At 39.1% G+C, this 27,493-nt stretch overlaps 4 protein-coding genes across 5 annotated transcripts in view; 3 read left to right on the forward strand and 1 right to left on the reverse strand.

The window, feature by feature from the left end:
* ano8b (anoctamin 8b) overlaps positions 1 to 4,313 on the forward strand; it is a 48,643-nt gene extending 44,330 nt beyond the window's left edge. For both annotated transcript variants that reach the window (XM_053513211.1, XM_053513210.1), the window contains exons 16-17: positions 3 to 113; positions 205 to 4,313. In XM_053513211.1, coding sequence (XP_053369186.1) covers positions 3 to 113; positions 205 to 900 — 807 coding nt within the window. In that variant the 3' untranslated portion in view covers positions 901 to 4,313. The remainder of the gene's footprint in view (positions 1 to 2; positions 114 to 204) is intronic.
* A 2,014-nt stretch (positions 4,314 to 6,327) lies between these two features.
* dda1 (DET1 and DDB1 associated 1) lies at positions 6,328 to 14,744 on the forward strand. Its single transcript, XM_053512470.1, has 5 exons — positions 6,328 to 6,660; positions 9,077 to 9,157; positions 9,991 to 10,042; positions 10,137 to 10,198; positions 13,812 to 14,744. Exons 1-5 carry the CDS (start codon positions 6,652 to 6,654, stop codon positions 13,920 to 13,922), a joined length of 315 nt encoding a protein of 104 aa, XP_053368445.1. The 5' UTR covers positions 6,328 to 6,651; the 3' UTR covers positions 13,923 to 14,744.
* A 5,110-nt stretch (positions 14,745 to 19,854) lies between these two features.
* Positions 19,855 to 21,623, forward strand: abhd8b (abhydrolase domain containing 8b). Its single transcript, XM_053513687.1, has 4 exons — positions 19,855 to 20,597; positions 20,699 to 20,869; positions 20,970 to 21,186; positions 21,299 to 21,623. The coding sequence occupies exons 1-4, from the start codon at positions 19,906 to 19,908 to the stop codon at positions 21,554 to 21,556; spliced, it is 1,338 nt and encodes a 445-aa protein (XP_053369662.1). The 5' UTR covers positions 19,855 to 19,905; the 3' UTR covers positions 21,557 to 21,623.
* A 1,926-nt stretch (positions 21,624 to 23,549) lies between these two features.
* On the reverse strand, positions 23,550 to 25,869 carry rps15 (ribosomal protein S15). The gene is made up of 4 exons (XM_053512510.1): positions 25,815 to 25,869; positions 25,263 to 25,348; positions 24,478 to 24,712; positions 23,550 to 23,705 (listed from the first exon to the last, which is right to left on the reverse strand). The coding sequence occupies exons 1-4, from the start codon at positions 25,815 to 25,817 to the stop codon at positions 23,592 to 23,594; spliced, it is 438 nt and encodes a 145-aa protein (XP_053368485.1). The 5' UTR covers positions 25,818 to 25,869; the 3' UTR covers positions 23,550 to 23,591.
* Between the last annotated feature and the right edge of the window lie 1,624 nt (positions 25,870 to 27,493).

The following is a 27,493-nucleotide window of genomic DNA, read 5'->3' on the forward strand; positions in this document are numbered from 1 at the left end:
AGCACTTTGCTATCTTACTGAAATACGTAATTCATGTGGCAATCCCTGACATCCCCAGCTGGGTAAGCGAAGAAATGGCCAAACTAGAGTTTCAGCGCAGGGAGGCATTCAAGGTAGATCTCATTCATTAGCAGGCTTCAAAAATCTTTTTATTTTTTAGTTCCCCTGCTGGTATGTTATGCATGTGTGTTTGGTCCTTGCCAGAAACATGAGCGCCAAGCACAGCAGCACTTCCAGCAACAGCAGAGAAGAAAAAGAGAAGAGGAAGAACGGCAGCGGCAAGCTGAGTACCAGGCCCGGCGGGAGCGGGACGATGGTCGGCCAGACACCTCTGGAGGTGACCACCATCACGAAAAGAGTCAAGGAGGTAAATCCAGATCTGGAGGTGGGGGTGGAGGTTCTGTAAGCGACAAACCGAAGAGACCCAGCTCGCTGCTGGCCAACAACAACGTAATGAAACTCAAACAGATCATCCCTCTGCAGAGCAAGTTTTCTTCTGGCACGGCTCGTTCGCCGCAGTCACCAACGGGGACTGAACCGAAGCTCCCAGGCTTCCTTAGCTTCAAGTTCCTCAAGTCTCCAGAAAACAAAAAGGAAGCAGCAGCAACAACAGCTTCAGCTTCTGCCAATCCTAGCATGGCTGCACTCGGACAGGAGAGATCTCAGTCCCCCAGCAAATCTTTCAATCCTGGGAAACTGTTCAATTTTGGGAAATCAGATGGTGGGGCATGTATGAATGGGGCTCAGCTCACAAAACCAGGGGAGGGGGTACAGCCAGTGGAGAAGCCGCTAACAAGGTCTGATCTCAATGATGTGCCAGACGAGATCCCATCCCCAGGGGAAGAAGAACTGGAGAATGGAAACGTATTAGACTCTGAGTCCTCAGGCCCTAAAATCTAAGTCCAATAGGAACACCTACTGTAGAAAACTGACTAACAAAGGGAAACAGAAGGTTCTTTCAGTGCCCTTCAGCACAGTGAAAGACTAAGCCTAGAGGCTGTGAAGTAATACTGTGGGGAAAATGAAATAGTGTTGTTTTTTCTTTTTCTTTTTTCTTTTTCTTTTTTTGCTGAGGAGCATAGGCTTTTGATGACCCCTCCCCTACATACACACACAATGCCTTTTGTCTACAATACATACAGGAATGCATGAGCTGCGTTTCTAATGCATTTTGAAAATTATATTCCGGAAAGAATCCTGCAGTTTTAAATTATCATGGTCGGATAATTGTAAGCATTTTAAGCACCCTTCATTTGAAAAATATTTTCCCATCAGTTTTATATCATACAGTCAGACCTTGAAAAAAGAAAAAAAAAAACACAGATTGATAAACATTATCGGTTTGAGCTGTGTGTTTTTAATCATGAAAACTTTTATACATAAAGCAGCTGAACTAGTTTAGCAATTGCAGCAGTATTTCATGAATAAAGAGGTGCTGTAAACCTGCAAGTTAGAGAAATTCCTGCATCACTAGAACATATAGTTTCGAACTGAATAAAAAAATGCAATATCTCTATTTTGAATGACAGATACGCAGGTTTGTGAGAAACAGCCAGGAGTCATTCTGAACGTGTAAAACTGCGTAAAACCTTGAGGCAAGCGTGGCAAGGGCAAAATGTGAACGTGTTAGTATAGTGTATGTGAGGCTACTTCAAAATACAATCTCTTATGGGAGAAAAAGTGCAGATAACTGCTTTAAAAGATGTTTCCCTACTTTGTTAGTATAGCCTAAAATATACGTAGAAAATGCTGGAGGTCAGGACTATCATGGTACTAAAATAAAAAAAAAATTAAAGTGTGTGCGTATGAATCCTCCTGTGCATCTTAATAGAGTACTGAACCTAGAGTATAGCATTTGACCGGAACGTTTAATTTTTTGGCTCTTACGCTGGTACAGTATGGAGGAGGAGTGATTTTTTTCCAGATTTGTGATGAAGACATTCCCTTGATTTGCAACTCAAAAGCCTGCTGGACCATCATAAAATACAAGCATTGCCTTGCAAAAGGGATCCTTTGGGGAAGTGTAGTAATGCGTAGCATTTCCATTCCCACAGTTCATACTAGTTGCAGCCTCAGAGAACATTTTGCACTAAATCCTACTGCTGGTGGGAGGGAAGGACTTCCTAATCTAAGAATAGGAGAACACCAGCTTGCCTCATAATGTATGCAAATGCTTAATTATTGTTTTCATTGCAATGCACTACAGAAGCATTATTAACCCATCTGGTTTCTGTACATCTTGGTGCTTTCTCTATCTTCGGTCTACCCTGTTTATGTTGCCTATTCATTCCTACCTTGTCTTTTGATTTCATTACCTGCTGATTTTGTTACTTGCCAAAGCAAAACAGAAATACTTTGTGCTTTGTGATGAAGTGTGTTTGTAAAGCCATAATCGCTTCAAATATTTTAGCAGAAGATACATTCAGTTTGCGGGAAAAAAAACTAAACTCATTGCAGCTCTGATGACCAGTTAATTGAAAATAGAAGAATACATATAATTCCAACAGTGTTTCAGTGCTGCACACGGAAGGTGATTAAGGTTCCATTAATTCAGTATTAATTCATTTGTAATCATATTAAAACAATCATCAGCTTTAAAATGTAGCCTATAGTTGGATTTCAGCAATCTGCTCATTGACTGAACTGCAAAGGAATTAAAAATCACTGAAATGGAATTGACCCCAAACTGGAACGGCAAACAATTTGCATAGGGGTTTTTCATGATTTATTAGCATTGCCCAAAATAAAAAATGGACAAAGGACAAATGATTTAAAAGGAATGATAAGCCAGTTAATAAACGATTCTTCTGATATGCCCATCGATGGATTTGAACTAAAGCAATTCTGTTTGTTATCAGTAAGATACATGTGATTTGATGACATTTTTGTGTGAAAAGAACGAGTGGTGCCAGGGATAAAAATAATCAGTTTTATTTAGTATTATAGTAATGTGATGAGTAACGGGAACTATGCACTTATTTCCTCATTTCATTAACAGAGTTGGCTCAAATAACTGTTGCAATAATATGTCAGCCTGAACAATAATCCTTACTCATCCAGATCTGAGGTTTTATGTTCTGAATGTTAAGTAATGTCAAAAAGTCAAATTTTAACTAGGTATCTGGTCTTTTGCAATGTTAACTTTTATGTGTTATGATGTTCATACAACCCATCTGTTAGCCCTATCCAAACCTCCTGAATCGGCCCCATGCTTCCATTGGATCTGAAATAAGAGAAATAGTCAACTTTGAGAGACTTCTAATATTTTGAACAATTTCATCCCTCTAAGTTTAAGCGTTTTTGAATATTGCATTTTATTATAATACAAATGATATGATAATCACAAACGAACTACCAAACTATTTCCTGTCAACTATTTTATAGTATATAGCTATTTAGAGTTAATAGTAACATGCTCCCATGGAAGTATTTAATGCCTTAAAAAGTGTATTAAACACACACACACACACACACACACACACACACAAGGCATTTAAAAAGCAATGACATTTCATAATCAATCAAGTATTTAGAAATTAAAATGTGATCTTTAGCAAAGTTTAATTGTAATTTTTAACAAAGGCAAAAATTCTCTGGAGTATTAAGGAAACATACATCATGGACAGGTAGATATAACTGTGGGTTAAAAATAGATTTTCATTTCAATTTCATTATTTATTAATGACAATATTTCCTCGACAGAAAAAGTCTCTTATTCTGTGCAAAGTGAAATAATACCGTGGCACGGCGTCTGTGTTCTACAAATATGAGATGATAACCTACCATTCCTACCCTATTATCTTGAGTGTTACTCTGTATTTATAGCAAAATGTTGAATTTGGTGTCTTAGTTGAACTAAAGAACAATATGGATGCTGCAAGGTTTCTGTCATATTTGTCCAGCAGTTACTGTCATCACCAGTTATTCATCAGTTAATGTTGTTTAATAAGATCAGACATTTATTTTTTACTAATCTATAACAATACCTTACATGTGACTTAGGAACCGTGGTTTATGTTCGACCCTACTGTGAATAATTAATGGGCTATTGATTTATATTTGCTTTTAAGAAATTGCCACTCAGAAGCGGATATGTGCGGTTACAGACAGTGGAAGAAGAGAGCCTAGTAGTACTGAAATGTGTAGAATTCCTTCTCTGAAGGCAACCTCACAAACTAACATGCTCTTCCAAAACACCACTGTAAAGTTTCTTTCATTTTCAAAGAAAATGATCATAGGAAATGGTCTTATTTATTTCTGTTGATTTTTTTTGTCATATTTTTGTAAGACCTAAAATGGAATAATAAACAGTTTTAAATTTACAGTTTTCCTGTCTGCTTCCCGATTCTTTTAAGTGACATTGATGTTCATAAAAACTCATAAGATACATTCAATAGTAATAAATAAGATATTTAATATCTTATACTTGATCACACTAATATCACACAAGAGGGAGTGCTGTTGTGCTGAATATAAGCATGGCTGTGATATGGTCGTAGGCAGAGGGCATATTCAGTACAACAGCAAGACCTCGCGTGTGATATTACTTTTATGCCATAGTTTTACAAAGACCATTGATTATCAATAGAGTGTATGTGCTTTCTTTTTGTTAATATGTTTCTTTATTTAACTAGTTATTTTGCTCCGCCAACACATATCCTTTCACAAATAGCTTTAATCTGGCGGCAGTTAACAACTGACAGTTAGTTAGTTATAATCATTATATGAGCATTGCACATATGATCACACAGGGATATAACTGTGTAGACAAAGGATATATAAGGACATTCATCTGTCATGAGGTTAAAATAAGCAGACTTTTTTTTAGGAGAAGGTGTCTCTAAGTGCATCGTCAAAGTTAAAGTTTATACTTTCTGGGTTCTTGGTCAAATTACAGGCCGTATTTTGAAATAGAGAGGGAGGATGATGAGTAAATGATTATCACATCTGTAATATGGTTAAGAACAGGAAGCAATTTTTCTCCTTAATGTTTCACAACATCAACTTTAACTGTAAACCATTAAAATATGCAACATTATTCACTAATAATTTTTACATTAAAATTGCTGGCAAATTTTGTACTATATACACAATAACATGTGTGTTCCCAACCTGTATTAATGGCTTAACTTGCAAATTTTCTACATAAGATTGGTTTATCAGGATGTAACCCCGTTGTAATTATAATAATTCTAGTTCTTGCATTACACTCCCTAGTCATAAAAAGTTGCCATTTCAGAAAGTTAAAATGATTGGCCTACATCAAGCAAAGAAAACAACTAATGATATTTGAAATTTCTGAAATTGGGTTAAAAACTAATGCATTATCAAAACTCTTGATAAAGTTGCATGGTAAAAAAAATGACAATAAATTCAGCCTATATTCATCAAATATACATTACTGCACAGTGAAAATCTTAATTCTTTGCATATCCCAGCTTTGTTAGTAATTATACAGTATAAGGCGCCCCTGGAGCAGACAAGGTTAAGAGCCTTGCTCAAGGGCCCGACAGCAGAGGCGGAGCTGGGGCTCAAACAGTAACTCAGATCCCTAACACACTGACACATGACTGCCCCAATAAATGGCATATCAAATAGCAAAAAACACTAGGAAAAAACACTTTAAACCACTCATTAAAGAGGCTAATCAGTAGAAAATGCTTCAGTTTGCTAGGGAGCAAAAGATTGGACTTTGAATCAATGGTCATGTGATCTGATGCGGTCAGTTAAGACTGACCCTATTCCAGAGTGACGGACGCGTCAGGGTAGGAAGGGATACACATGAAGTGATGCACCCCTCATGCATAGTGGCCACTGTACAAGCTTCCAGACGCCTCCAGTGAAGAGGCAACTGAAGATCTGGTGTTGCTTCAGTTGCCCAATGTTATGGGGCAAAAAATGTCAGCTGACAGCCTGAATGTACTAAATGACCAGGTTGTCACATGTATGGAGTTTTTTCTTCTCTGATTTTACAAGCATAATCCAGGACTGGAAACTGTAAAAGAGTGTTTGTGGGAACATGAGGATTCATTTTCACTCCTGAACTTCCCACCACGTTGTGTGCGCTAATTAAAGTTAAAGGTTATTGAATTAAATCTTAAAGTGTGTGAGATTTTTGGCCAGACAGTAAAGTTAAAGCTGTAACGTGACTTAATAATAATTTACTTGTGCATAATGTAAAAGTGATAATAAATTGATTGAAAACGTGTTGTTTAATTATTATGAATCATGAACCAATAAATAAATATTTTTTGTCTGTGAAGTCATGGCGACTTCTAGCGACTTTCACATGAAGAATGTGTGTACATTTCCCACACCTGGCAACCCATCGCTCTCCGCTAGGTTCAGTTTTTTTGGCTACTTACGCGTCCGCTTAATGTTTGTTGTTTAATTAATGTTTGTGGGTATATTTCTTCATTGTTAGTTTTCTGTGAATTTGACAGACACGACAGAAAGACTCGGAATTGTTTTGCCTACATCCCTCAGTTATCTGAAGGCGAGCCAGGTGAACAATCTGTCGGTATAAAATTAGTTTTGGCCCTGTGCTTGTGTGAGCTAGCTACACGAGCTAGCCGTGTAATCCTGCTGTGCTAGCATAGCGGCGAGTGCTGGGGGTTTCCAGGGCTCTTGGATCCTAATTACAGTTTCACAATGGATAAAGTAAGTAAATAGAATTTTGTTTTCTTTTCTTTTAGGGAGAGACATAATCGCTACCTGACGTAGAGCTGTATTTTATTTTGTCATAATGAGCTACGTGATATCTCAAGCTAACTTGGCTAACGTTGCTAGGGTTAGCCGGTTAGTTGTGTATGTGCGCGTGCATCCGCGCGCTGGCCTATTTGATTAGCTGTAATCATGTAAAATCGTTAGTATGAGCATGTCAAATAATTCTGCTAATATATATTTATATATTTTTTAAATGAGCATGCTGTTTACATTAGCAGTGGATCAAGTAACATAGGAGCTAAGCCAGCTGCTTGCTATCACTCTGGACTCAATCTGGATTTCTCAGCTGTCTGTGGTGTTTCTGACTCGAGCAGATCAACAACACCATAGTTTTAATCATATATAATGTGTAAACTGTACGCAAATATACTGTTTACACTTTGCATCTTAACGTTTCTCGACTAAATATTAAGCAGTTTTACTTATACCTGGATATTGGAAACGCCCAGGCTGATCTAAAAACACAAACCGGCTTTATCTCTGGCTATAACAAACAAACAAATAAATAAATAAACCCGAGGACTGAGAACCAGAGTGACCATGTTATAAAATATAAATATGATCACAGTGTTTGTTGCTTATGTGTGCATCTCTTAAATAGCCCGTACGTCACTCTGAGCTCTGATTAATATACAGCAATTATTCACTACTGAATCATATTCTCATGTGGACCCATCCCTGCGAATGTTTGTTTATAATACACTGCCCTGTCAAAATGAGAAAAAAAGTCAGCATTTCAGAAGGATCAAATTACTGGCCTTCATCCAGCAAAGACAACAACTAAGAAAATTACTGGAACTAAAAGGATAGTGCTGAACCATTAATCGTCAACAAATAATGTGGTCAAAAGAAGAAGAAAAAAAAAACATGAACAGAGTTAACTTACACACTTGGTGAAGTTGCATGGTCAAAAAAAAATAAACAGTAAAAATTATAGCTATGTTTAATACACACACAATGTGAAAACTCAGGATTAAAACTAAACCGCTGTATGGCTGTAAGAAAACCACCTGTTAATGAGACATCAGAAAAAAGGCTTCAGTTTGCTAAGGAGCACAAAGATTGGACCTTGGAGCAATAGAAAAAGGTCATGTGGTCTGATGAGTCCAGATTTGACACTATTTCAGAGCAAGCAATAGTGTGTCAGGGTAAGAAGGGAAGTGCATGAAGCGATGCACCCATCATGTATAGTGTCCGTCTGGAGGAAATGTTATGATCTGAGGTTGCTTTAGTTGGTCAGCAACATTATGGGGCTATAAGATGAAGTCAGCCGACGAGCTGAATATCCTGAATGACCAGGTTATCATATCAGTGGTTTGTTTCTTCTCTGATGGCACAGGCATATTCCAGGACTCAAAATGTGAACGTGTGTGTCTGGGAGCATGAGAAATCATTTTCACACGTGAACTGATTACCACGTTGTGTGCTGTAATCAAAGCTAAAGGTGATTAAATGAAAGCTTAAAACTTAATTCTTTTTTGGCGTGCACTCAGAATAGTGCCTGTGAAATTAAAATTGGTATTTAAAGTAATATTTGATATTTTTATTGTTGTTAATTTTACTTAAACATATCAAAAACGAGTTTGATGTTTCATCCTGTACTAGTTTTGTGTTTGTCCAGTTAAATACTGATTGTTCTGCCCCTGATGTGGGACATGCTGTACTGTAGTGGCGAGTTAGCATTACGTTTAAACTGGCAATTTTTTTTTAAAGCCGATTGAAATAGCTTCAATTAAAGATTCTAACTTGCCTGTTTACATGGATGCTGATTTGATAAGATGCAAAAGTGGCATGTTCTGCTGGAAATATAACAGAAAAAGAAGTTGGGTTTTTTTTCACCTCTAGTGAAGTTCTTTTAGGCTTCCCATCTAGGCTATCCAGGAGGTCAATCAGTGCTCCTACCTCAACCTGATACCGTATTAGTGGATTTGTTTTTGCAGAGTCAGGCATTTAAGCTAATCTTCACTCCCAGAAAATATATTAACTCGATTGTAATCTCCCCATGTAAGGCAAAAATGCGCAGAAAAAATATTTTTATTTCAGCAAGAGAAACATTCAGATTAAGTGTTCACATGGCTAATATTTTTCATAAAAGGTTTACATCACCCTCTCTTTCGAGTTGATAATTCACTCTGATGAAGCCGAATCAGGTCAGACTATTTCAACTGAGGTGCTTATATAAAGTTTTATTAGGACTGTGCTATTATTTTGATTATAAGTGGGATGTTAGGGTCCATATAAAAGCATCTACTGTTTTTTTGTTTGTTTGTTTGTTGTTTTTCAGTTCACCCTCATATATTGAGTGTCCTAATGTAAAATTTCCTACATATAACAATTCTGTCATTCCCAGGCGGATTTCTTAAAAGGTCTCCCTGTTTACAACAAGACCAACTTCAGTAGATTCCATGCAGACTCTGTGTGCAAAGCATCGGTAGGTATTTTTAAATTTTATTTATAAAATATTATTATAATTTTTTTACCGATTAAAAAATGTGATATTGTCTCACTGTTATGTTGCCTTAGTGAGCATCACATTTTGACAGATGTGGTTTTGGTCATACCAGTCTGCAGTAAATATAATGTGAATGTTGTGCCTACAATTGTATTTAATTACGAGAGGCATTCGAGTCAACCCGGGATACGTCATCTCATGAGCAGAATAATGAAAACTTAAAAGTGATTGACATTTACAGATCACTTCGAGGGCTGTACGGTGATGGGGTGTAAATGTTTTAAAGAAGTCAGTACGTCTGTAAATGTTGATCCCAGCTGAGCTGGCTCGGAGACCAGTACAGTTGTTTACGTTTAGTGAATTGAACGCCTCATCTGTAAAAAAAAAAAGAAAGAAAGAAAGAGATTACAGATAAATGTATTAGTCTGTAGGAACTGCACACAGTTATACCTGCACACACAGTAACACCTGCATCTCCAAAAGGCATGTTGGGTACCGACAGGGCTCCTACCTTTAATTGTAACAGAAGATTGCTAATCTTCAGTAAGTTAAAGGAACGTTTTGACACAGAAGGCTGGGCAGTCCGATCATGGCTCTGGCTTACTGAGAAAACTTTGTACTTTGATGCTATCCAAGCACTAGTAAAACTTTGATATAAGTGCATTATTGTAGCAGAGGATTATATATAGAGAGGAAAAAAAGCTAGTTTTACTCTAATAATTGTGTTCTGTTATTTAGAGGTCCCGGTTTGATTTGAAAGGCCCTCGTACAATTGTGAATTGTATCTTCAAAGTATTTATAATTTGTTACAGAATAGAAGGCCGTCAGTTTATCTGCCAACACGGGAATATCCATCAGAGCAGAGTAAGTGTTCAGGTGACGTGTTATTGCATATGTGGAGGATAAGTGGATAATCTATTGATAAATAAATGTCCTTTCTTGTGCCCTTTCTTCACAGTTATCGTCACAGAGAAAACAAACATTCTTTTGCGCTACCTCCACCAACAGTGGGACAAAAAGGTATTTGCATCTAAATGAGATTGTTTGCATTGTTGAATTTACTTCAGCAGGCAGTATCAGTGTGTGCGTATAAGCCATTATGATTACAAGCTTACCTGTGCACACTCGGCAATCAAGATTTCTGTCTATGCCAGATAGTCGTTTGGTTTAATGTCTGCTCTATTTGCTGTCCTCAGAATGAAAGCGCTGAGTATGAACGAGAAATTCTTAAAGCTCCATAAACGAGCTAAATGAAGATTACATGAAATAACGTGAAGAGCGATAACGTGACTACTTTATAACTGATACGATCGCAGTCATCCCCACACGGTTCCAAAGCTATGGGTTTAATAACCATACTCCATCAGCATTAGTTGTAGGTCTTACTGATATTTATTATGAGACTAGCAGAATGTTTTTAATTTGCAGATTCTAGTGCAACATGTAATTTGAACGCACACCCCAGAATGTAATTAGCACTCTGATATTCGTCACCTGATTCAATTTAACGGCTTAATCACAGCGTTATTGTAAGGAATTCACAAAGAGAAACCTGAACAACCTGTTTCAGGATGGAGAGCAAGTTCTCTGTTTTTGTTTTCCATTTGCAGCCAGCAGTGAGACTCCACAAATCCCTAGTTATAAATAAGTAATAAAAAAAGTACCGATCTGAGTAAAAGCAATCGTTGCGCTGCAAAAACATGAAATGCAATCCACAGAGGGTGGTGAGTTTTATTTGTGACATGCAGAAAACTGCAATGGAAAGCGAATACATGGACTCACAGAGCACATCAGGAACACTATAATAATACCAATTAGGGGGCTCCCTTTGCTCTCAAAACAGTCTCAGTTCGTCATGGCACTAATTCCACGAGGTGTTGGAAACGTTCCTTCGAGATTCTGGCTCAGATTGACGTGATCGCATCACACAGTTCCTGTAAATTTTTCAGGTGCATTTTTATGCGCATGTTCAAAAGCAATGATCACATCCTATTTAAAGTAATGAGGCCTATTATTGATTGGTATTAACAGATTTGAAGTGTGCCAAGAAAACATTCCCCACTTCTTCACACCACCTCCACCAGTCTTGGACTGTTTACACAAGGCAGTTTGGGTCTTGGTGCGAAATTCAGTAATGAATGTGTTGTGCATTCTGAAGTGTTTCTTCAACAGTTGTACAGAGTGAATACTGTAGTTTTTCTGCCAGTTCGAACCAGTCTTGCCTTACTTCATTGATGCACTCCAGGTGTTTCAGTTTACAAAACTGCTGCTGCTTGCTGGTTATATATATATATATATATATATATATATATATATATATATATTGATATCACCTTCACAATTCTTGCATCCATTGAACTGGTTTTGGACAGTTTCTGCTTGAATGTCTTTGCGGCACCTCCTTGTCGATGACTCCGGCACCTCCTTGTCGATGACTCCGGCACCTCCTTGTCGATGACTCCGGCACCTCCTTGTCGATGACTCCGGCACCTCCTTGTCGATGACTCCGGCACCTCCTTGTCGATGACTCCGGCACCTCCTTGTCGATGACTCCGGCACCTCCTTGTCGATGACTCCGGCACCTCCTTGTCGATGACTCCGGCACCTCCTTGTCGATGACTCCGGCACCTCCTTGTTGGGACATGGTGGCCATCCACTATTCCATCCATCTGTACCATCCAGGGTTGCACGACACTCATCAGTAAACAAAACCGTTTAGTCTTCATGTATGCCTGGGCCCACTGCAACCGTTTCTGCTTGTGAGCATTGGTTGGGGGTGGCCAAATAGTAGGTTTATGCACAACTGCAAGCCTCTAAAGGATCCTACACCTTGAGCATCGTGGGACTCCACAGGCATCAGCAGCTTCAAATACCTGTTTGCTGCTTTGTAATGGCATTTCAGCAGCTGCTCTCTTAATCCGATGAATTTGTCTGGCAGGTAAACTTCCTCATTCTGCCTTTATCTGCGCGAACCTGTCTGTGCTCCGAATTAGCCACAAATGTCTTCATAGTACGATGAGTTTTCATGAAATATCTAATGTTTTCATACCTTGTCCAAGGCAATGCACTATTTGATGCTTTTCGGCATTCTTTCCCATATTGCTTGAAAGCTGTGGCGAGCTTAATAATGTGGAACAAACTTCTTCAGTACTTTTTCTTTAACTGACATTCATTTCAGTGATCCAAGGGCCCTAAGACGCAATACAGTCCATGAGTTTAATTTAAAAACTAAACATTTAATGTTTGACACTTGCATCCAATTTGCATAATAATTTGGAACACAGTGTATGTATATATGTATAATATACAGCTGAATTTAAACCAGCCCATCTGGCATCAAAAACAGACATGCTGCAGTCAAAGAGATTACACTTTTTCACTTTGTATCTGTGTAATTTTTATTTATTCTTTCCCCCACTGTAATTTTTCCCCCTATTCTGACAATTGATGTTTTAATCATATCAATGTTTAGTGGTGGGGCATGACTCTTTAAGAAACACAGACAAACTCATGCATTCTTTTTATATTCACTTACTCATCTTCTATACCGCTTTCTGTATTTTGGGTCGTTGGGGGCCTGGAGCCTATCCCAGGAGGCTTAGGGCATGAGGAGGGGTACATCCTGAATAGGGTGCCAATCCATCACAGGGCACACACACATACACACAACCACTCACCAAGCTTGGGAAGAACATGCAAACTCCATGCACACAGAGACGGGAATCGAACCTGGCCGGAAAACGAACTCGGACCCTGGACGTGCAAGGCGACAGTGCTAACCGCTACACCACCGTGCCACCCATCTTTTTATATTCAGTGTTTTTAACATTTGTCATTGTTGGGAAGCGTCTTTACAAAATGTAAAAAAAAAAAAAAAAAAAAAAAAAGGAAATGAGTTAAAAAGTATAAGGAAATGTGTATAAACTTTAATTATCAAATCGTCCCTGATGAGTAAGTGAAGGGTGACAGTGGCAGGGGAAAACTCCCTGAGATGACAATAGGAAGAATCCTTGAGAGAAGCCAGACTCAACAGGGCGCTCGTCTGAGTGATATCCGATAGGAGGAATCGATCTGCAGTCATACTGTGTGTTAGAAGAGAGGAAGTTTAGCATAACAGGAGAGGTTAATATGGAGTCCACTTTCATTATTGGAGGCTCAGGTACAAAACTGTTTGTGAGAATTTTAGCTCTAAGCTATTGAGCTAATGCAGTCACAAACCATCAGAGAACAAGAGTACAAGATCATCATCTTATATGCATGGTAAAGCACCCTGGACCGTGATGGCTTAGCTCCAGGTTGCAGTCAGATCTTTTTTCTGTTTATTAGAGTACAAAGCCCTCTCACGAATGAACATGCACTTGAAATATCCATATGGGAAATGCAGTTCAGTCTTTTTACCACTGAAGAGATCAGGCAGCACACAGAATAATTTAATGAAGGTTTTATGTTTCAGTGCGACTTGTTTTTTTTTTTTGGTTGGAAATTTGTATTGCATTACACATTTTTGCAGCCCATTTTGATGTTGCGACGAATCTTGTCCATAACTGAAAAGCTGTGTTGTGACATTGCAGTTTTGTAATCCAATTCTGTAGCTCTAAGTAACTTTTTTTTTTGTACTTGTTTTTGTGTGCAGAACGCAGCCAAGAAGCGGGAACGGGAGCAAGAGCAGGGTGAAGGAGGGAGTCCTGCACCTTCACGCAAAATCGCACGGACCGACAGTCAGGAAATGAATGAAGACTCCTAAACTGGATTGTTACCAAACAGCACAGGGACAGGCACAAAAAAAATGACAGCCTTTTCAGAATAAAATATGGTCTACATTTCTTGTAGACACCTGCACATGAGACTGGCTTTAAAAAATGAAAGCGAAAAGTGAGACCTTTTTATGGTGTTTTGTTCTTTTTTTGTTTTTTAATTCAGCGCTTCCTGTCAAACTTGTCCCATCGTGCATCCTTGCAGCCTGGTGATAAACACTTAGGATCGCTATTAGCTCCCACTGCCCGAATCTGTCGACCTGGTGCACTGAAATTTGCTCAGGTAATGTAGGGAGAGTTGGCTGCTGACTTAAGTCAGAATACTAGTCTTGACCGTGAAGGAATTTGGCAGTGCATAGCAAACTTTAGCCTGCATCACACAGTGTTGTGCGTGGATATGTGTGTCTGTGTGTGTGCAGATTTTAAGTCCAGTTTAATAGTCATTCCCAGTAGCTCAGCTGTGGATTGTTTCTTCTTTTTTTTTTTTTTTCCTCCCTTCCACTGACCTGCAGTTTATAGATATGTGAAAATATTTTTTGGGGGAAGGGGCAAATTTAGACATAGGAGTACCGGTGTAAGTGATGTAGTATCTTCCTAGCGTGTGCCTAATTGTGCATGAATGCACTGTTAAGACTTTGATCTTTTTATTTGCATTGATCATGTCTTGAAAATTGAAAGTTGTTTCAGTGGTACTGTTTTGAAAATAAAAAAACAACGACAAAACACTCATTATCTAGGATTCAGCCAAATTTTGGTCCGTTCTTGAATGTATAAATGAGGGTCGGGTAAAATATTAAATGCTTTCCATCTGATTTAGTCCCTTTGCAGATTCTGAGGCAATTCTTTTTTTTATATATACATATATATCCAGTCATCCACTAAGAATATGATTGAAAGCCCTGTGTGCTCGACTAGTTCAGGTTGTTGATTGTACGTGGATAATAGTAAAGAAGGTTTATTTTTTATTAGAATTCAGTGCCATGCTCTGGTTCTTTGCTTGGTTTTCAAGCACTAATCAGTGCTACACTACAACCTTTTATCTCCCTATATGTATGAATGAAAAAAAAAAAAAACATTCAGAGGATATGTTTGTAACAGACGATTCAGACTATATGTTTGTAACACATCTGTTAAAAGAGTTTTCTGCATGTAGCCCTTTGCTTTTTTAAAAAAAAAAAAACTAAAATATGTCCCCTTAATGGTTTTTAGACCACTGGGAAATGCAATGTGAGGAAAGCTAAGGTGTGTGTAGTTTTTCATTAAGTGCTCCTTTTCCCTCTTCAATGCAAAGTTTTGTTGTGTGTTTGTTGTGTAATTAAAAGTTTGCAAGCCAATAGTGTTGGCTAAACCATGTGTAATTAGCTCTAGTATTGATAAGGTAATAGAGTTTGACAAAAAAAAAGCATCTTACACCATTAATAGTTAAAAAGTGTTTATGGTAACATAGATTAGTATTTTTTCTTTTTTTTCATACTTTTGTTAAAAGAATTTCACATGTGATATGATCTATACTGACTACACGATAACCATACATATACAGCCACGAATTGTTAATGCTGTTTTAAAAGAAAATTTAAAAGATCAAAAATTAAATTATTTTTTTCCTTTTTAGGGATTTATTTTTTTAATGAAGTTTATACTTCATTTATTATGTACTACCTGGCCAAAAAAGTCACCAAGGGTAAAATTATTGGTCTGCGTCAAGCAAAGAGACGAACTAAGGAGTTTCGAAATTACCAGAATTTGGTTAAGAACCCTTCGACACATTAAACCCTAGATGGATAATCCGTCAACTTTAAAAAAGAAATGTTGTCCTGACCAAATCATATATGGAGACCACTTAAACAATTAAAGTTGTATAGTAAAAAAAAAACATAGCTATGTTTAATAGTCAAATTAATAGCATTTACATAGCATACATAGTTCTGAAATTAAACTATTAAAAAAAAACCTCCTCACCAAGCAATTTATTGCATGGATATCACAAGATGTTGGAAACATTCTGGTCCATGTAGACAAAGTGTGCCAAGAAAACATTCCCCACTTCCTTACACCACATCCACCAGCCTGGACTGTTACATCAAGGAAGGCTGGGTCTGTGGATTTATGCTGTTGGAGTCAAATGACTGTGACTGTGTGCCTCAGCAGGTAATTAGGGTTCATCAGAGCAGGCCACATTTTTCCAGTCATGGAGGATGGCATGCTTGTCGGTGCCAGACAGGCTGATTTGAGCATTTCTGAAAGAGTTGAACTCCAGAGATTTTCACAAAAATAACTCTCTAGAGATGACTCAGAATGGGGCAGTAAAGGAAAAAACAGTGTACACAGCACTACTGCCAACTGAAACACCTTGTCGATGAGAAAGGTCAGTGAAAAATGACTAGCACGATTAAATTGACTCAGATATAATCACTGTGCAATTGTGCTGAGCAGAAAAGCAGGATACTGTAGACACAATTTGCCATCTTCTACTGAATACATCTGCTATAGTAATGCACCATGTCAAAGCAAAGGATGTCTTTAACAGGTTTCATAAACATGACGATGAGTTCAGTGGTTGGATCTGAATCTAACAAAACACCTTTGGGATGTGGTAGGACGAAAAAATTCAGAGCATGAAAGTGTGCCTGTAAAAAGATCTGTAAGAATTGCATGATTCAGTCTTATGAACATGGACCATAATCTCGAAGAAATGTTTCCAACATCAAGTGGAATCCATGCCTTGAAGAACTAAGGCTGTTCAGATGAAAAAGTGAAGCCTTAGTATGTCGTTGTTGGTCTTTCAGCTTCTCCCAGCAAGGAGTTGCCACAGCAGACCATGCAGTTCACACATACAAGCTTAGCACAAGTTTTACTATCACAACCCTCCCATTTTATCCAGGCTTGTGACCGACACTGTCTCTAGTGGCTGGAGTTTGGTCATTCACATGGCAGACGGAACACCTACCACTGAGCCACCTGTGCCTTCTTATTCACTATTATTATAGTGTTCATAAGAAACTATTCAGTGAATGACTTGTCTGCATTTTTGGTGGCACGGTGGCTTAGTGGTTAGCACAGTTCCCCTGCACCTCCAGGGTCTGGGTTCGATTCCTGTCTCGGGGTTTGTGTGCATGGAGTTGGAGGGCTTCCTCTGGGTACTTTGGTTTCCTTCCACAGTCCAAAGAAATGCAAATGAACCTTATTGGTGTTTCCAAATTTCCCATAGTGTGTGTGAATGTTGACCAGAGGTTTAGGATGGTTGTCAAAATGGGAATAAATACAATGTTTACCTGACCACAGAGATTCCTAGATGTATGTATGTATAAAGTATTTTAGTATTTGGGGGTAATTAATAAATAGGAATTCAATGCCACTTTTTATCTGGACAGTCAACTGACCACCAGAGGGCGCTATTGTTTCTGGAGAAGACAAGAAGCACCAATACTGCTTGTTGTGGCAGCAGATGGACTGCAGGTGTAATCCCTGTTTAATCTGTAGATTTACAGGCAGTAGAGCAACAAAGAAATACACACACTTGGGCTAAAGGTGAACAACAGATAGACATGGTTTAGAGGTTTCACACGGGGAAGAAAAGCAGCTATAAAGTTATTGAAATCTGCCACAGAACAACAGGTCCAGGTTGGATTATTATATTGTAATGTGTTCCTATTATGAGTAGTCTTATATTTCTTTTTCTCTTTTCTTCTATACATCCAACTGTTGTAAACTTAGAAATGTCTATTTAATGGTTAGAGATTCTGTTGCATTTTTGCACTAAGCTGAATATAAAGTTGTGTGTAAAGCTATGCCAGATATTTTGGTGAATCCTGACTCATGATCATGAGAAATAATAATAATAATAATAATAATAAATAAATAAATAATAAAATATGTGTTGTTTAAGTGAATATTCTGATTCCTGCAGAACACAAACAGCATTCTGAATTCAAAGGCAACAACAGAAATAAAGATAATGTATCAGACACAGAGATTTAGGCCATTAGTGGCTCAGTAGTAGGTTTCTTGCCTGCCATGTGGACGTTTGATTCCCAGTCGATGCCCAAACTCCAGGAACTGGTCACAGTTCTGGTCTCAAACCTGGATAAAATGGGAAGATTGTATCAGGAAAGACATCAGGCATAAAACCTGTGCCAAGCATGTGTGTGGATCGAGTGGTCTGCTGTGGCGACCCCTTGCCTGGAGACGCTGAAAGATCAAGAACATTTTAAGAAAACTAGAACTCTGTGTAACTCTGTGTAGTAAGGCCAACTACATCTCAAAATACACACAAATGACTTGAAAACAGCTCCCAAAATGCACTGAGAAATGCAAAGATTTGTTTCTTGCTCCCAGACTGCATGGGAAACCCTAACATATTTAATTTTACAATATATGGTTTTATGCATCTTGCTAAAAAAAAAAGAAGATATGTTTGGCTGCAGAGTATTTTGTAAACTAGTACTGGCAATATTATGGAACCAGTGTATCTGCAGCTTTATTCCCAAGCATGGGGCAGAGTGCTTGTTTCCCCAATGGGCCTTTATTATCATTGGTATGTTTTTTCTGACCAATAGGTGCTAAGAAGGTGTCTGACTTACGATTGTTTGACTTACAAGTTTTTGAGTTTATGATGGTGTGAAAGCAATATGCATGTAATATAAAAGTTCTGAATTTTGATTGTTTTCAGAAAAGCAATACTCTTTCAAAATGCTGGACAGCAGCAACAGCAGTGACAAGTTTACTTCTTTGTGCTTTCACAAGTGAGAAAAGACTAGTGAGAATGTATGTGAGAGAGATCTCTTAGCAGAGTATGTCTTGCCAAGGTGCATGAACTTAAACCTGACGGGGTGAAAACTGCAAGTCTGTGACGGCCGAGTCATGTTGCTGTGCTGTGCAAACTGAATAAATGCAAGCCTGGAGCTTGCCTGAAGTTCTGCCAGACCCACATGATTCATTAGCTTGTAGAGCCACCGCTAGCAGCAATAACTCACCATTCACTGTCTCTCACATCACTGTATTGGGTTGAGGTCTGGACTTTGACTAGGCCATTCTAAAACCTTGATATTTGGTTTTTCAGACATTCTGATGTAGATTTACTGGTGTGCTTCAGATCATTGTCCTGTTGCATGACCCAAGTTTTCCTTGTTAGACAGACGGCCTCACAAATGATATACTGAGGAGAGCATGTTCAACTCAATGACAGCAAGGTGTCAAGGTCCTTGTGCCTGCAAAACAAGTCCAAGACCTTCATCCCTCCACTGCGGTGCTGGGAAGATTGGGAACTGTCTTGAATGCTTTCCACTTGTGAATAATCTTTCTCAGTGTAAAACACTGAAGTCCAAATTGTTTGGAAATGGTTTTATAGCCCTTTCTAAATTGATGTGCAGCAACGATTGCTTCAGAAAGACTACTGCTGCCGTCTGTTCCTCTTGGCATTGTGTTAACACAGACCTGAATGCTCCAGACCAGCAAACTGCCAAACCTGCTGATGGTCAATTAGTCAAGTGCTGATGATCAGCAGCATCCGGCTGCAACTTACCCTCTTAAATCCTGTGGAAGCAGTAAGGGGCTATATAGTATTGCCCAAATATATATATTTTTTTATTCATTTTTTATTAAATAAATAATGGCACAGTGGAAAACGTTATATCACGTTTTTTTGTTTGTCTGATACTAAGGCCATCTATGGAACATATACACTGTAGAACATGACTGTTCTAAGCGGTTTTAAAGCTATGCCCTTTATAGGTTAGATGTGCAGAATTAAATGCATCTTACCATCTTTCTGACATGAGATTGGGTTTGTCAGGATGTAACACCATCGTATGTTTGGGATCATCTGTAATCTAATATACAGCATTATGGCGGGAGGGAATATTAGTAGGAGAATTTATTCCTTGATACCAATATCTCACAGTGTGTATTTCTCATTTCAGAAGAGCGCAGCTACCTGCATACGCCAACTGGTTCCCTCAGCCACAGGTGTTCAGTATGCTAACCGGCTTCATAGATGGAATTCTCTGTTGTTTATCGGGGAAGTCTGCGAACATTGTGGTCCCTGTTAGAACATCAGATCCTGCAGAACGTTTCGAGTTTGTAGAGGTAAAGCCTGGTAGAGTGATGCGTATTTGTCATATCAACCCTCAGCGAGCTGAGACAGAGGAACCAGAGACGGGCGACGTGGCTACTGTGAGCTGTAAAAGGAAGATCACTATGTATCACAGCGGACAGATATTCATTGAGGCAACTCATCCAGAACGTGTGGCCTGCGAAAATGGAGAGGGCGCCGTGGAGCTGCACAGCAACAACACCGAACCAGGACAGGTGGTAGAGTCCAGCATGGCAGTAGCACATGAACAGCCACAGCGTAAATGGTGCAAGCCCAAGCGTACCGTGATGATCGATTGCGAGCGCAAGATCACTCGGTGCAAAGAGACACACCCTGATGTGGCCTTGTTCTTCATTCATGGAGTAGGAGGCTCTATAGATATTTGGGAGAGCCAGCTGGATTATTTCTCTCAGCTGGGTTATGAGGTGATTGCGCCTGACCTGGCTGGACATGGAGCGAGCGCTGCACCTCAGATCACAGCTGCGTACACGTTTTATGCCCTTGCTGATGATGTAAGGCTCATATTCATGAGATACGCAAAACGGAGGAATATTCTCATTGGGCATTCGTATGGGTAAGGAGTTGATTCTTTCTCTAAGATTATTAATGTAGTTTTACCATTAGTTGTGGAAAGGTTTTCCTTCAAATGTGTTGTCTTTGTCTGTTCCCCTTTAGTGTGTCTTTCTGCACCTTTCTGGCTCATGAGTATCCAGATCAGGTTCATAAAGTGGTGATGATTAACGGTGGAGGACCTACAGCCCTGGAACCCAGCCTCTGTTCAGTCTTCAATCTGCCAACATGTGTACTCCACTCGTTGTCTCCATGCCTATCATGGAGCTTCCTGATGTAAGACTTGTGTTGAAGTAACCTTTTCTCAGAAAGTCTTTTACAGCATATAAGTTGTTATAGCATATTATCATTCCCATTCTGATTCTTTGGACACCAGGGCTGGTTTTGCTCATCAGGGCACAAAGGAAAAGAAACTTCTGAAAGAGAAAAAAGCCTTCAACGTATCATCTTTCGTGCTGCGTGCAATGATGAACGGGCAGTACTGGCCAGAGGGTGATGAAGTGTACCATGCTGAACTCACTGTGCCAGTCCTCCTGGTACACGGCATGTATGACAGGTTTGTGCCATTACAAGAGGACCAGCGCATGGCAGAGGTAAACATTTTAATGCTCCGTAATCGAAACACTCCATATTTCAGATCATCTATGGTGTATGAATGTTATAACCAGTCCATAACTATTTTAATTATACTCGATGTCTTGACAGATACTGCTTCTGGGCTTCCTGAAAGTCATTGAAGATGGAAGCCATATGGTGATGATGGAGTGCCCCGATACAGTTAATACGTTGTTGCATGAATTTTTTCTCTGGCAGCCCACAACCGCCTTCAAACCCAAACAGGAAACAGCAATTACAAATGCTAGCAAAAGCAGCACCTACAGCGAAATGTCAAGGTTGACAACTGAGACTGCAACCCTAGAGCAAGACTCGATAACTCTACCAAAGACTATAAAATGTACATGATTACACAATGACGAGAAAGATCTACTAGATTTGGCATGTTAAGAGAGCCAATCAGAGGTATTCAATAGTGAGGAGAAAAGATACAACGGTGGTGTAGTGGTAAGCACTGTCGCCTTGCAACTCCAGGGTCTGGGTTCAATTCCCACCTCTGTGTGCATGGACTTTGCATGTTCTCCTCGTGCTTGGTGGGTTTCCTCTGGGTACCCTCGTTTTCTCCCACAGTCCAAAGACGTGCACATTCGGCTAATTGGCATTTCCAAATCGCATGTTGTGTTTGTGCGCCCTGTGATAGATTGGCATCCTTTCCAGGGTGTACCTCACCTTGTGCCCTAAGTCTGATGGGATAGGCTCCAGGCCCCTGTATACAGGATAAAGTGGTATAGACAATGAAAAAAATTAGACTTTCAAATTTAACAAAGAACTATTTAGGAATTATAGCCATGTTTACAGACTCTAATTGGACACTCTGACTGATAAACAGTGTCTGTGTCTGGGTAGCACATAACACAACTAGTTAATTTTAACAAGTTTGTTTTTTGTTACTGAAAATAACATCCATCCTATTTAACAATTCTAATGGTTTAATAACACCTCATTTTATATTTAACCTGCTCTGACTGGATTTCTTTAACAAATTGATAAAAAACAAATTAGGAATACCACGTAGGGCTTTTATCCCTAAAATTGTCTGGGACAATATCATGTGACATTTTAAAATGTATTCCATGTGCTCTTTTTGGTCTGTCTTATGCCCTATAATTTCTCAAAAAGGAGAAATGGGTCTGGGTTAAGTATATAAACATGTACGTGGTCTTAGATTCAGTCAAATGCTGCAAACAGATAGGAAAGTGTTTCACGGTAAAGACAATGGCTAATGAACCAAAACATGCAGCAAAAACACCCAAGAGCTTCTTAAAGCAAAGAAATGGAATGCTGAATCAGTCACCTGACCCAAACCCAACTGAGCTGCTTTTTCCTGGTGGCACAGTGGCATGTGGAATTTGCACATTCTCCCTGTGCTCTGGTTTTCTCCCATAGTCCAAAGACATGCAGATTAAGGTAACTGGCATTTACAAATTCCATGAGGCTCCACTTATAAGCAGATTCTGACCCCCACCTGCAAATACTGTGTGGTCAACTCACTGACGCTCCTCACTCTGCTCCAATGTTGCAGCAGATTATAATTACCACCACGTAGTATGATGATGCCTACTGTTACACCGTGACGGACGGCTGCTATACCAGCCACCCCTGACAAACCCAATATAAAAATTTGCTTCATACATGTAGATGAGTAAGTTTTTCCAATCTGTGAGAATGGAGGAAGTTGGTAAAAATTTAAATGGCCATATTTAATGTGATATTTTAGTTTAACCCATTAAAGTTGAGTATCATTTAAAAACTACTTTCTTTAAATCAGACTTATTTGCACATTTTAATAAGTTATAATACTCTAAATTTAATAACCCATTAGATGTATGAAAAAACTACACATTCAAAGATGCCTTTGACTCACTGTACATGGGGAAAAAAAGCCTATTCAACAGTACCACTTCCTGGTGAGGTGCTGCTACTGCAGGGTCCAGGGTTATATTAAATTAGCCCCAGGTATTTCCACAACAGGCTTTGGATCAGTAAATCAGTTCAAGATGTTTTCTACTGCATTTTCATAAATTGCGCATCTCATTTTGGCAACTCCAAATATGGACATCCGTTTTGTTAGAGAAGACCTAGGCAAATATTTGCAGTGTCTGCCAATCAGTGTGACAGATCTCCACTTTTATTACCTTTAAAGTATAAGCCCACCTGCGCCATTTTTTTATGTATATTCTCATTTTATCGCCACCTTAAAAGGGCCAAAAATCACATTTAGCACACCACAGTAAACCGTTTCTGTTCTACTGTAGTTATAAATCTTTTTGCTTGTATATAATAAAGTAATCAAAATCCCTTATACATTTTGTCAGAGTTTCAACACAAAAGAAAGAGAAAATTTAATGTGATGGAAGTCACTTTTATTTACATCAATTATGTTTTACTTCAGAGGAATGAAGCGAGAGGAGTGGGTGGCACCAATACCGGGGCGACCGTGCTTAACAGGCTTGTATGTAATGGAGAATTCTCCAAGGTAGTGACCAATCATCTCAGGCTGCAAGAAAAAGAAAAGTATTAAGTTAATGCATGAATGAACTTAATAAACAATCAACTTTGTTTATAGAATACAGCCTAAGGAGATTAAGATTTAATTATTTGTCCCATGTTCTTTATAGCACAGTGAAATAATTTTTCCCACATATCCCAGTTATGAAGCAGGGGTCAGAGCGTCCAGATTAAAGAGCCCCTGGAGCAGTTAGGGTTAAAAGCCTTGCTAGGTCAAAGCTCAGAAGGCTAAGGCACAGAGTTACTGATTCAAAGGTCAACATTTCAAGCCGCAACTCCACTAGGTTACCACTCTTCACCCCGTTGAGCCAAGACCCATAACCTCTATCTGTTCCAGGGGCGCTGCTTCATGGCTGACCCTGCACTCTGACCTTAGGTACACTGGGATATGCGAAGAAAGAATTTCCCTGTGCAGTAATATACATGTGACAAAAGCTTAACTTAAACAGTGGAGAGCTTGCCAGTGCTGGAACCAGAACCCCCAATCAGTAACCCAAAGCCTAAGCCATTTGAGCCACCACACACCTACATTGGGCATCATAAAAAACTCCTTCTCAATTGTACCATAACTGGACACAAACTAACATGAATCATTAAAGAACTATTTCATAATGCTAAACATTTGCTTGCAGGTTAACACTGCTCTAACCCCCCTATAAAACAAAGTATAATAAAGCAGTTTTCGCTTGAATCCCCACAACATACTCATAACCTGTTTAGCAGCCTGTATCCACGTTACACTTTGTTTCCCCGTGCCTCACCTTGATTTCAACCTGGTTGAAGGTCTTGCCGTTGTACACGCCAACCATGGAGCCCACCATCTCAGGTAGGATGACCATGTCCCTCAGATGGGTCTTCACCACCTCTGGCTTTTCCATAGGAGGTGCCTCCTTCTTGGCCTTGCGCAGGCGTTTCAGGAGAGACTGCTGCTTCCTTCTCAGGCCACGGTTCAACCTCCTCCTCTGGCGAGCGCCATACAGCTGCATGAGCTGCTCACTGAATTAACAGACAGTGAAGCCTTTTACTTTTCCATGCAACAAAAATTACCCGATTACTTTAACAAGGAAAAAGAAGTGCACAGTTTCAGATGACAAACTGACTCATGGTGGGTGATTTTTAGTACCATTTGTAAACAAAAAGAATAATTGCCAGAAAGATACAGCTGAAACCTGCGAGTTACGGTTATTTTGATTCCGACTTTACAGCAACACAGTTAAAGTCTGAAGTTGAGTTTGGTGGATATAGTTCGCAATACCAGAAATTCTATCAGTCTGTTTATTACACTATCCTCCTGAGATTATAGGAATAGTTTAAATGACTCAAAAGTTTAGTGAATGTCAACATGTAACTGCTCAGTAAAAGCTGTAATAAGATTTAAAATGTTGTTCTTTTGAATCAAAATTATGAATTAGTCCACCAGAATTTTTGGATATCATTGTAAAGTTTATCCTAGTACTGTGTTTAAAAAAAAAAAAAAAAAAAAACAAATTAACAAAGAAACCTTAGATTTTCTTCTAGAAGTGACAAGTCCAAATCATCTACTCACTAGGACATGTCCAGGAGCTGGTCCAGGTCCACTCCTCTGTAGGTGAACTTCCTGAAGGTACGCTTCTTCTTCTGCTCTGTGTCCGCCTGTAATCACAATCACAATTTATTTAACACAAGCTTCAAATGCAAAGTGGTTGTCTATGAAGGTTGTGTGTGAGAATGTCTCTATAATACAGTATAAAGAGAATGAGAACTCTGGTGTAACAGTGTGAACACAGGCCCGATTAGCAAACTAATGCTAATCTTATTTTATATATAAATCCATATAAACCATAACTAACAACTGTTGAAAAACTGAAATAAAACATTTATTTTGATATGGGCTATGTGTCTCTTAACACACAGACTAGCACAGCTCCGGTCTGTGAACCGGGACTCTACGCGCTAGCAAAAATATCCACATAAATGAAATTTAAACTTTACAAATAATCCCACAAAACAATGCAGCTGAGCAAATATAAACCCAAAACACAACAAGCGCCTTAAATTTAAGTGGATTTTCTGTGGATTTAATTCGATTGCGATAAAACAGAAATAAAACAACACCTACCATCTTGAGAGAGAAACCGGAAAAGGAAGCACTTGGCGTTTCCTCGCGCTAAAGAAAAAAAAAGGGTTTGGTGTGCCCTCCATACATTAGCTCGCCACCTAGTGGTGCGGAGGTGATCCTACCACCTGAAGGTGTACTGGTGATGGAAAGATTACAGAGTAGTGAAGTGCTGTTATCTGCTGCTATGGTAATAATTCCCTTGAGTTGAGTAAATGTAATAACCCAAGTAAAAGTGAAGAATTATTTTTCAAAATGCAAAATTTCAGCTATACTAATACACTTAATTCAGTCAAATGAACAAACCACAATTTATCTAATAAGAAACACACTCATGTTGTATGTGTATCCCATGGATGCTCATTTGGATTGAGATCCAGGGAATTTTGTGGCTGGGATGGTGGTCTATTTTTCTTTACCTGCTGGGCCCCGTGTACGCTGGGTTGGGGTCGGGGGAGCACTGTTCTTTTCTGTGGGACGAGATCATACAGGCTGGCCTTTGGTTCCCGCCGATAAGGGGGGCCTCGGTTGCCCACAATCCTGTCACTAGTTTACTGGTGTATACTTGATAATTATGAGTGATCGGTGTATATCTAAATACAAATAAAATCACTGATCACTTTATTAGGAACACTACTACTGATCCTTGTTAGGGCTTCCCTTCACTCCCAGAACAGCGTCACTTCTTTGTGTACTGGATTCTACTACATTTTGGAAACTTTTCTTTGAGAGTTTGCTGGATATTGATATGACTGCATTACATAGCTCCCACAAAGGTTTTTTTAATTATTATTTTGGCCTTGATTTTGTGTGTGTGCCTGCCTCGTGCCTTAAGTCACCTGGGATAGGCTCCAGACACCTCGTGACCCTGGGTCAATCTCTGATTCTGGATTCATATGCAGGTACTACTGAGATGTTTACTGAACAACCCTGATCTCATTGTCATGTTCATGAACCCAGTGTGCTTTGTGAACAGGGTGTATATTCATGCTGGAAGTAGCCAGTAACAGATGGTAAACTGTGGAACCCGATGTGGTCTGCTGTTGTAGCTTATCTACTTCAAGCTTTAAGTAGTGTTTTGCATTATGATATGCTTTTTTGCCTGCCAAAATTGTACAGAGGGGATAGCTGAGTTATTGTAACTTTTCAGTCAGCTTAAATCAGTCTGGTCATTCTCTGTTGATCTTGATCTGATCAAGGCATTTCCGTCCATAGAACTGCTGCTTCCTGGATGTTTCTCCTTTATTGCACCATTCCGAGTGAACTCTATATAGACTGTTTTGTGTGTGAAAATCCCTGGAGATCCATAGTTATAGAAACACGCAAACCAGCCAATCTGCTACCAACAATCACACCAGTCAAAATAACATCATATTTTTACACTGTTTTGATAGTTGATGTGAACATTATGCAAACCTGCTGCCTCGTATCCGTACTGCACTTTCGGCACATACCTGCATGGAGGTGTACACAGGTTTTTATCAAGTGTATGTATTTGTTCACATAGACGTATCCTCCATACTTATCCTAGTATCCTTATACAATATCCTCATGTTTATTGTCTCATTCTTATTGTGAATGCAGCTTTTCACAAACACAGTTGTTGGTCTTTCAGCTGCTCCCGGCAAGTGTTCGCCACAGCAGACCATCCAAGCTTTGCACAGGTTTTACGTCGGATGCCC

The sequence above is a fragment of the Clarias gariepinus genome, chromosome 15 (genome assembly GCF_024256425.1).
Source record: "Clarias gariepinus isolate MV-2021 ecotype Netherlands chromosome 15, CGAR_prim_01v2, whole genome shotgun sequence".
Classification (NCBI taxonomy): domain Eukaryota; kingdom Metazoa; phylum Chordata; class Actinopteri; order Siluriformes; family Clariidae; genus Clarias; species Clarias gariepinus.

Bases quoted from the DNA above. Each gene is read 5' to 3' on its own strand.
- rps15 (XM_053512510.1), bottom strand. The intron at 24,713-25,262 runs GTGAGTAGATGA...CTGTTAATTCAG, and splicing joins CAGCTCCTGGACATGTCCTA to TGAGCAGCTCATGCAGCTGT. The intron at 23,706-24,477 runs GTGAGGCACGGG...TTTTTCTTGCAG, and splicing joins TCAACCAGGTTGAAATCAAG to CCTGAGATGATTGGTCACTA.
- abhd8b (XM_053513687.1), top strand. From the start codon at position 19,906: ATGCTAACCGGCTTCATAGATGGAATTCTCTGTTGTTTATCGGGGAAG. The intron at 20,598-20,698 runs GTAAGGAGTTGA...GTTCCCCTTTAG, and splicing joins CTCATTGGGCATTCGTATGG to TGTGTCTTTCTGCACCTTTC. The intron at 20,870-20,969 runs GTAAGACTTGTG...TTTGGACACCAG, and splicing joins CTATCATGGAGCTTCCTGAT to GGCTGGTTTTGCTCATCAGG.
- dda1 (XM_053512470.1), top strand. The intron at 9,158-9,990 runs GTAGGTATTTTT...AATTTGTTACAG, and splicing joins ACTCTGTGTGCAAAGCATCG to AATAGAAGGCCGTCAGTTTA. The intron at 10,199-13,811 runs GTATTTGCATCT...TTTTGTGTGCAG, and splicing joins ACCAACAGTGGGACAAAAAG to AACGCAGCCAAGAAGCGGGA.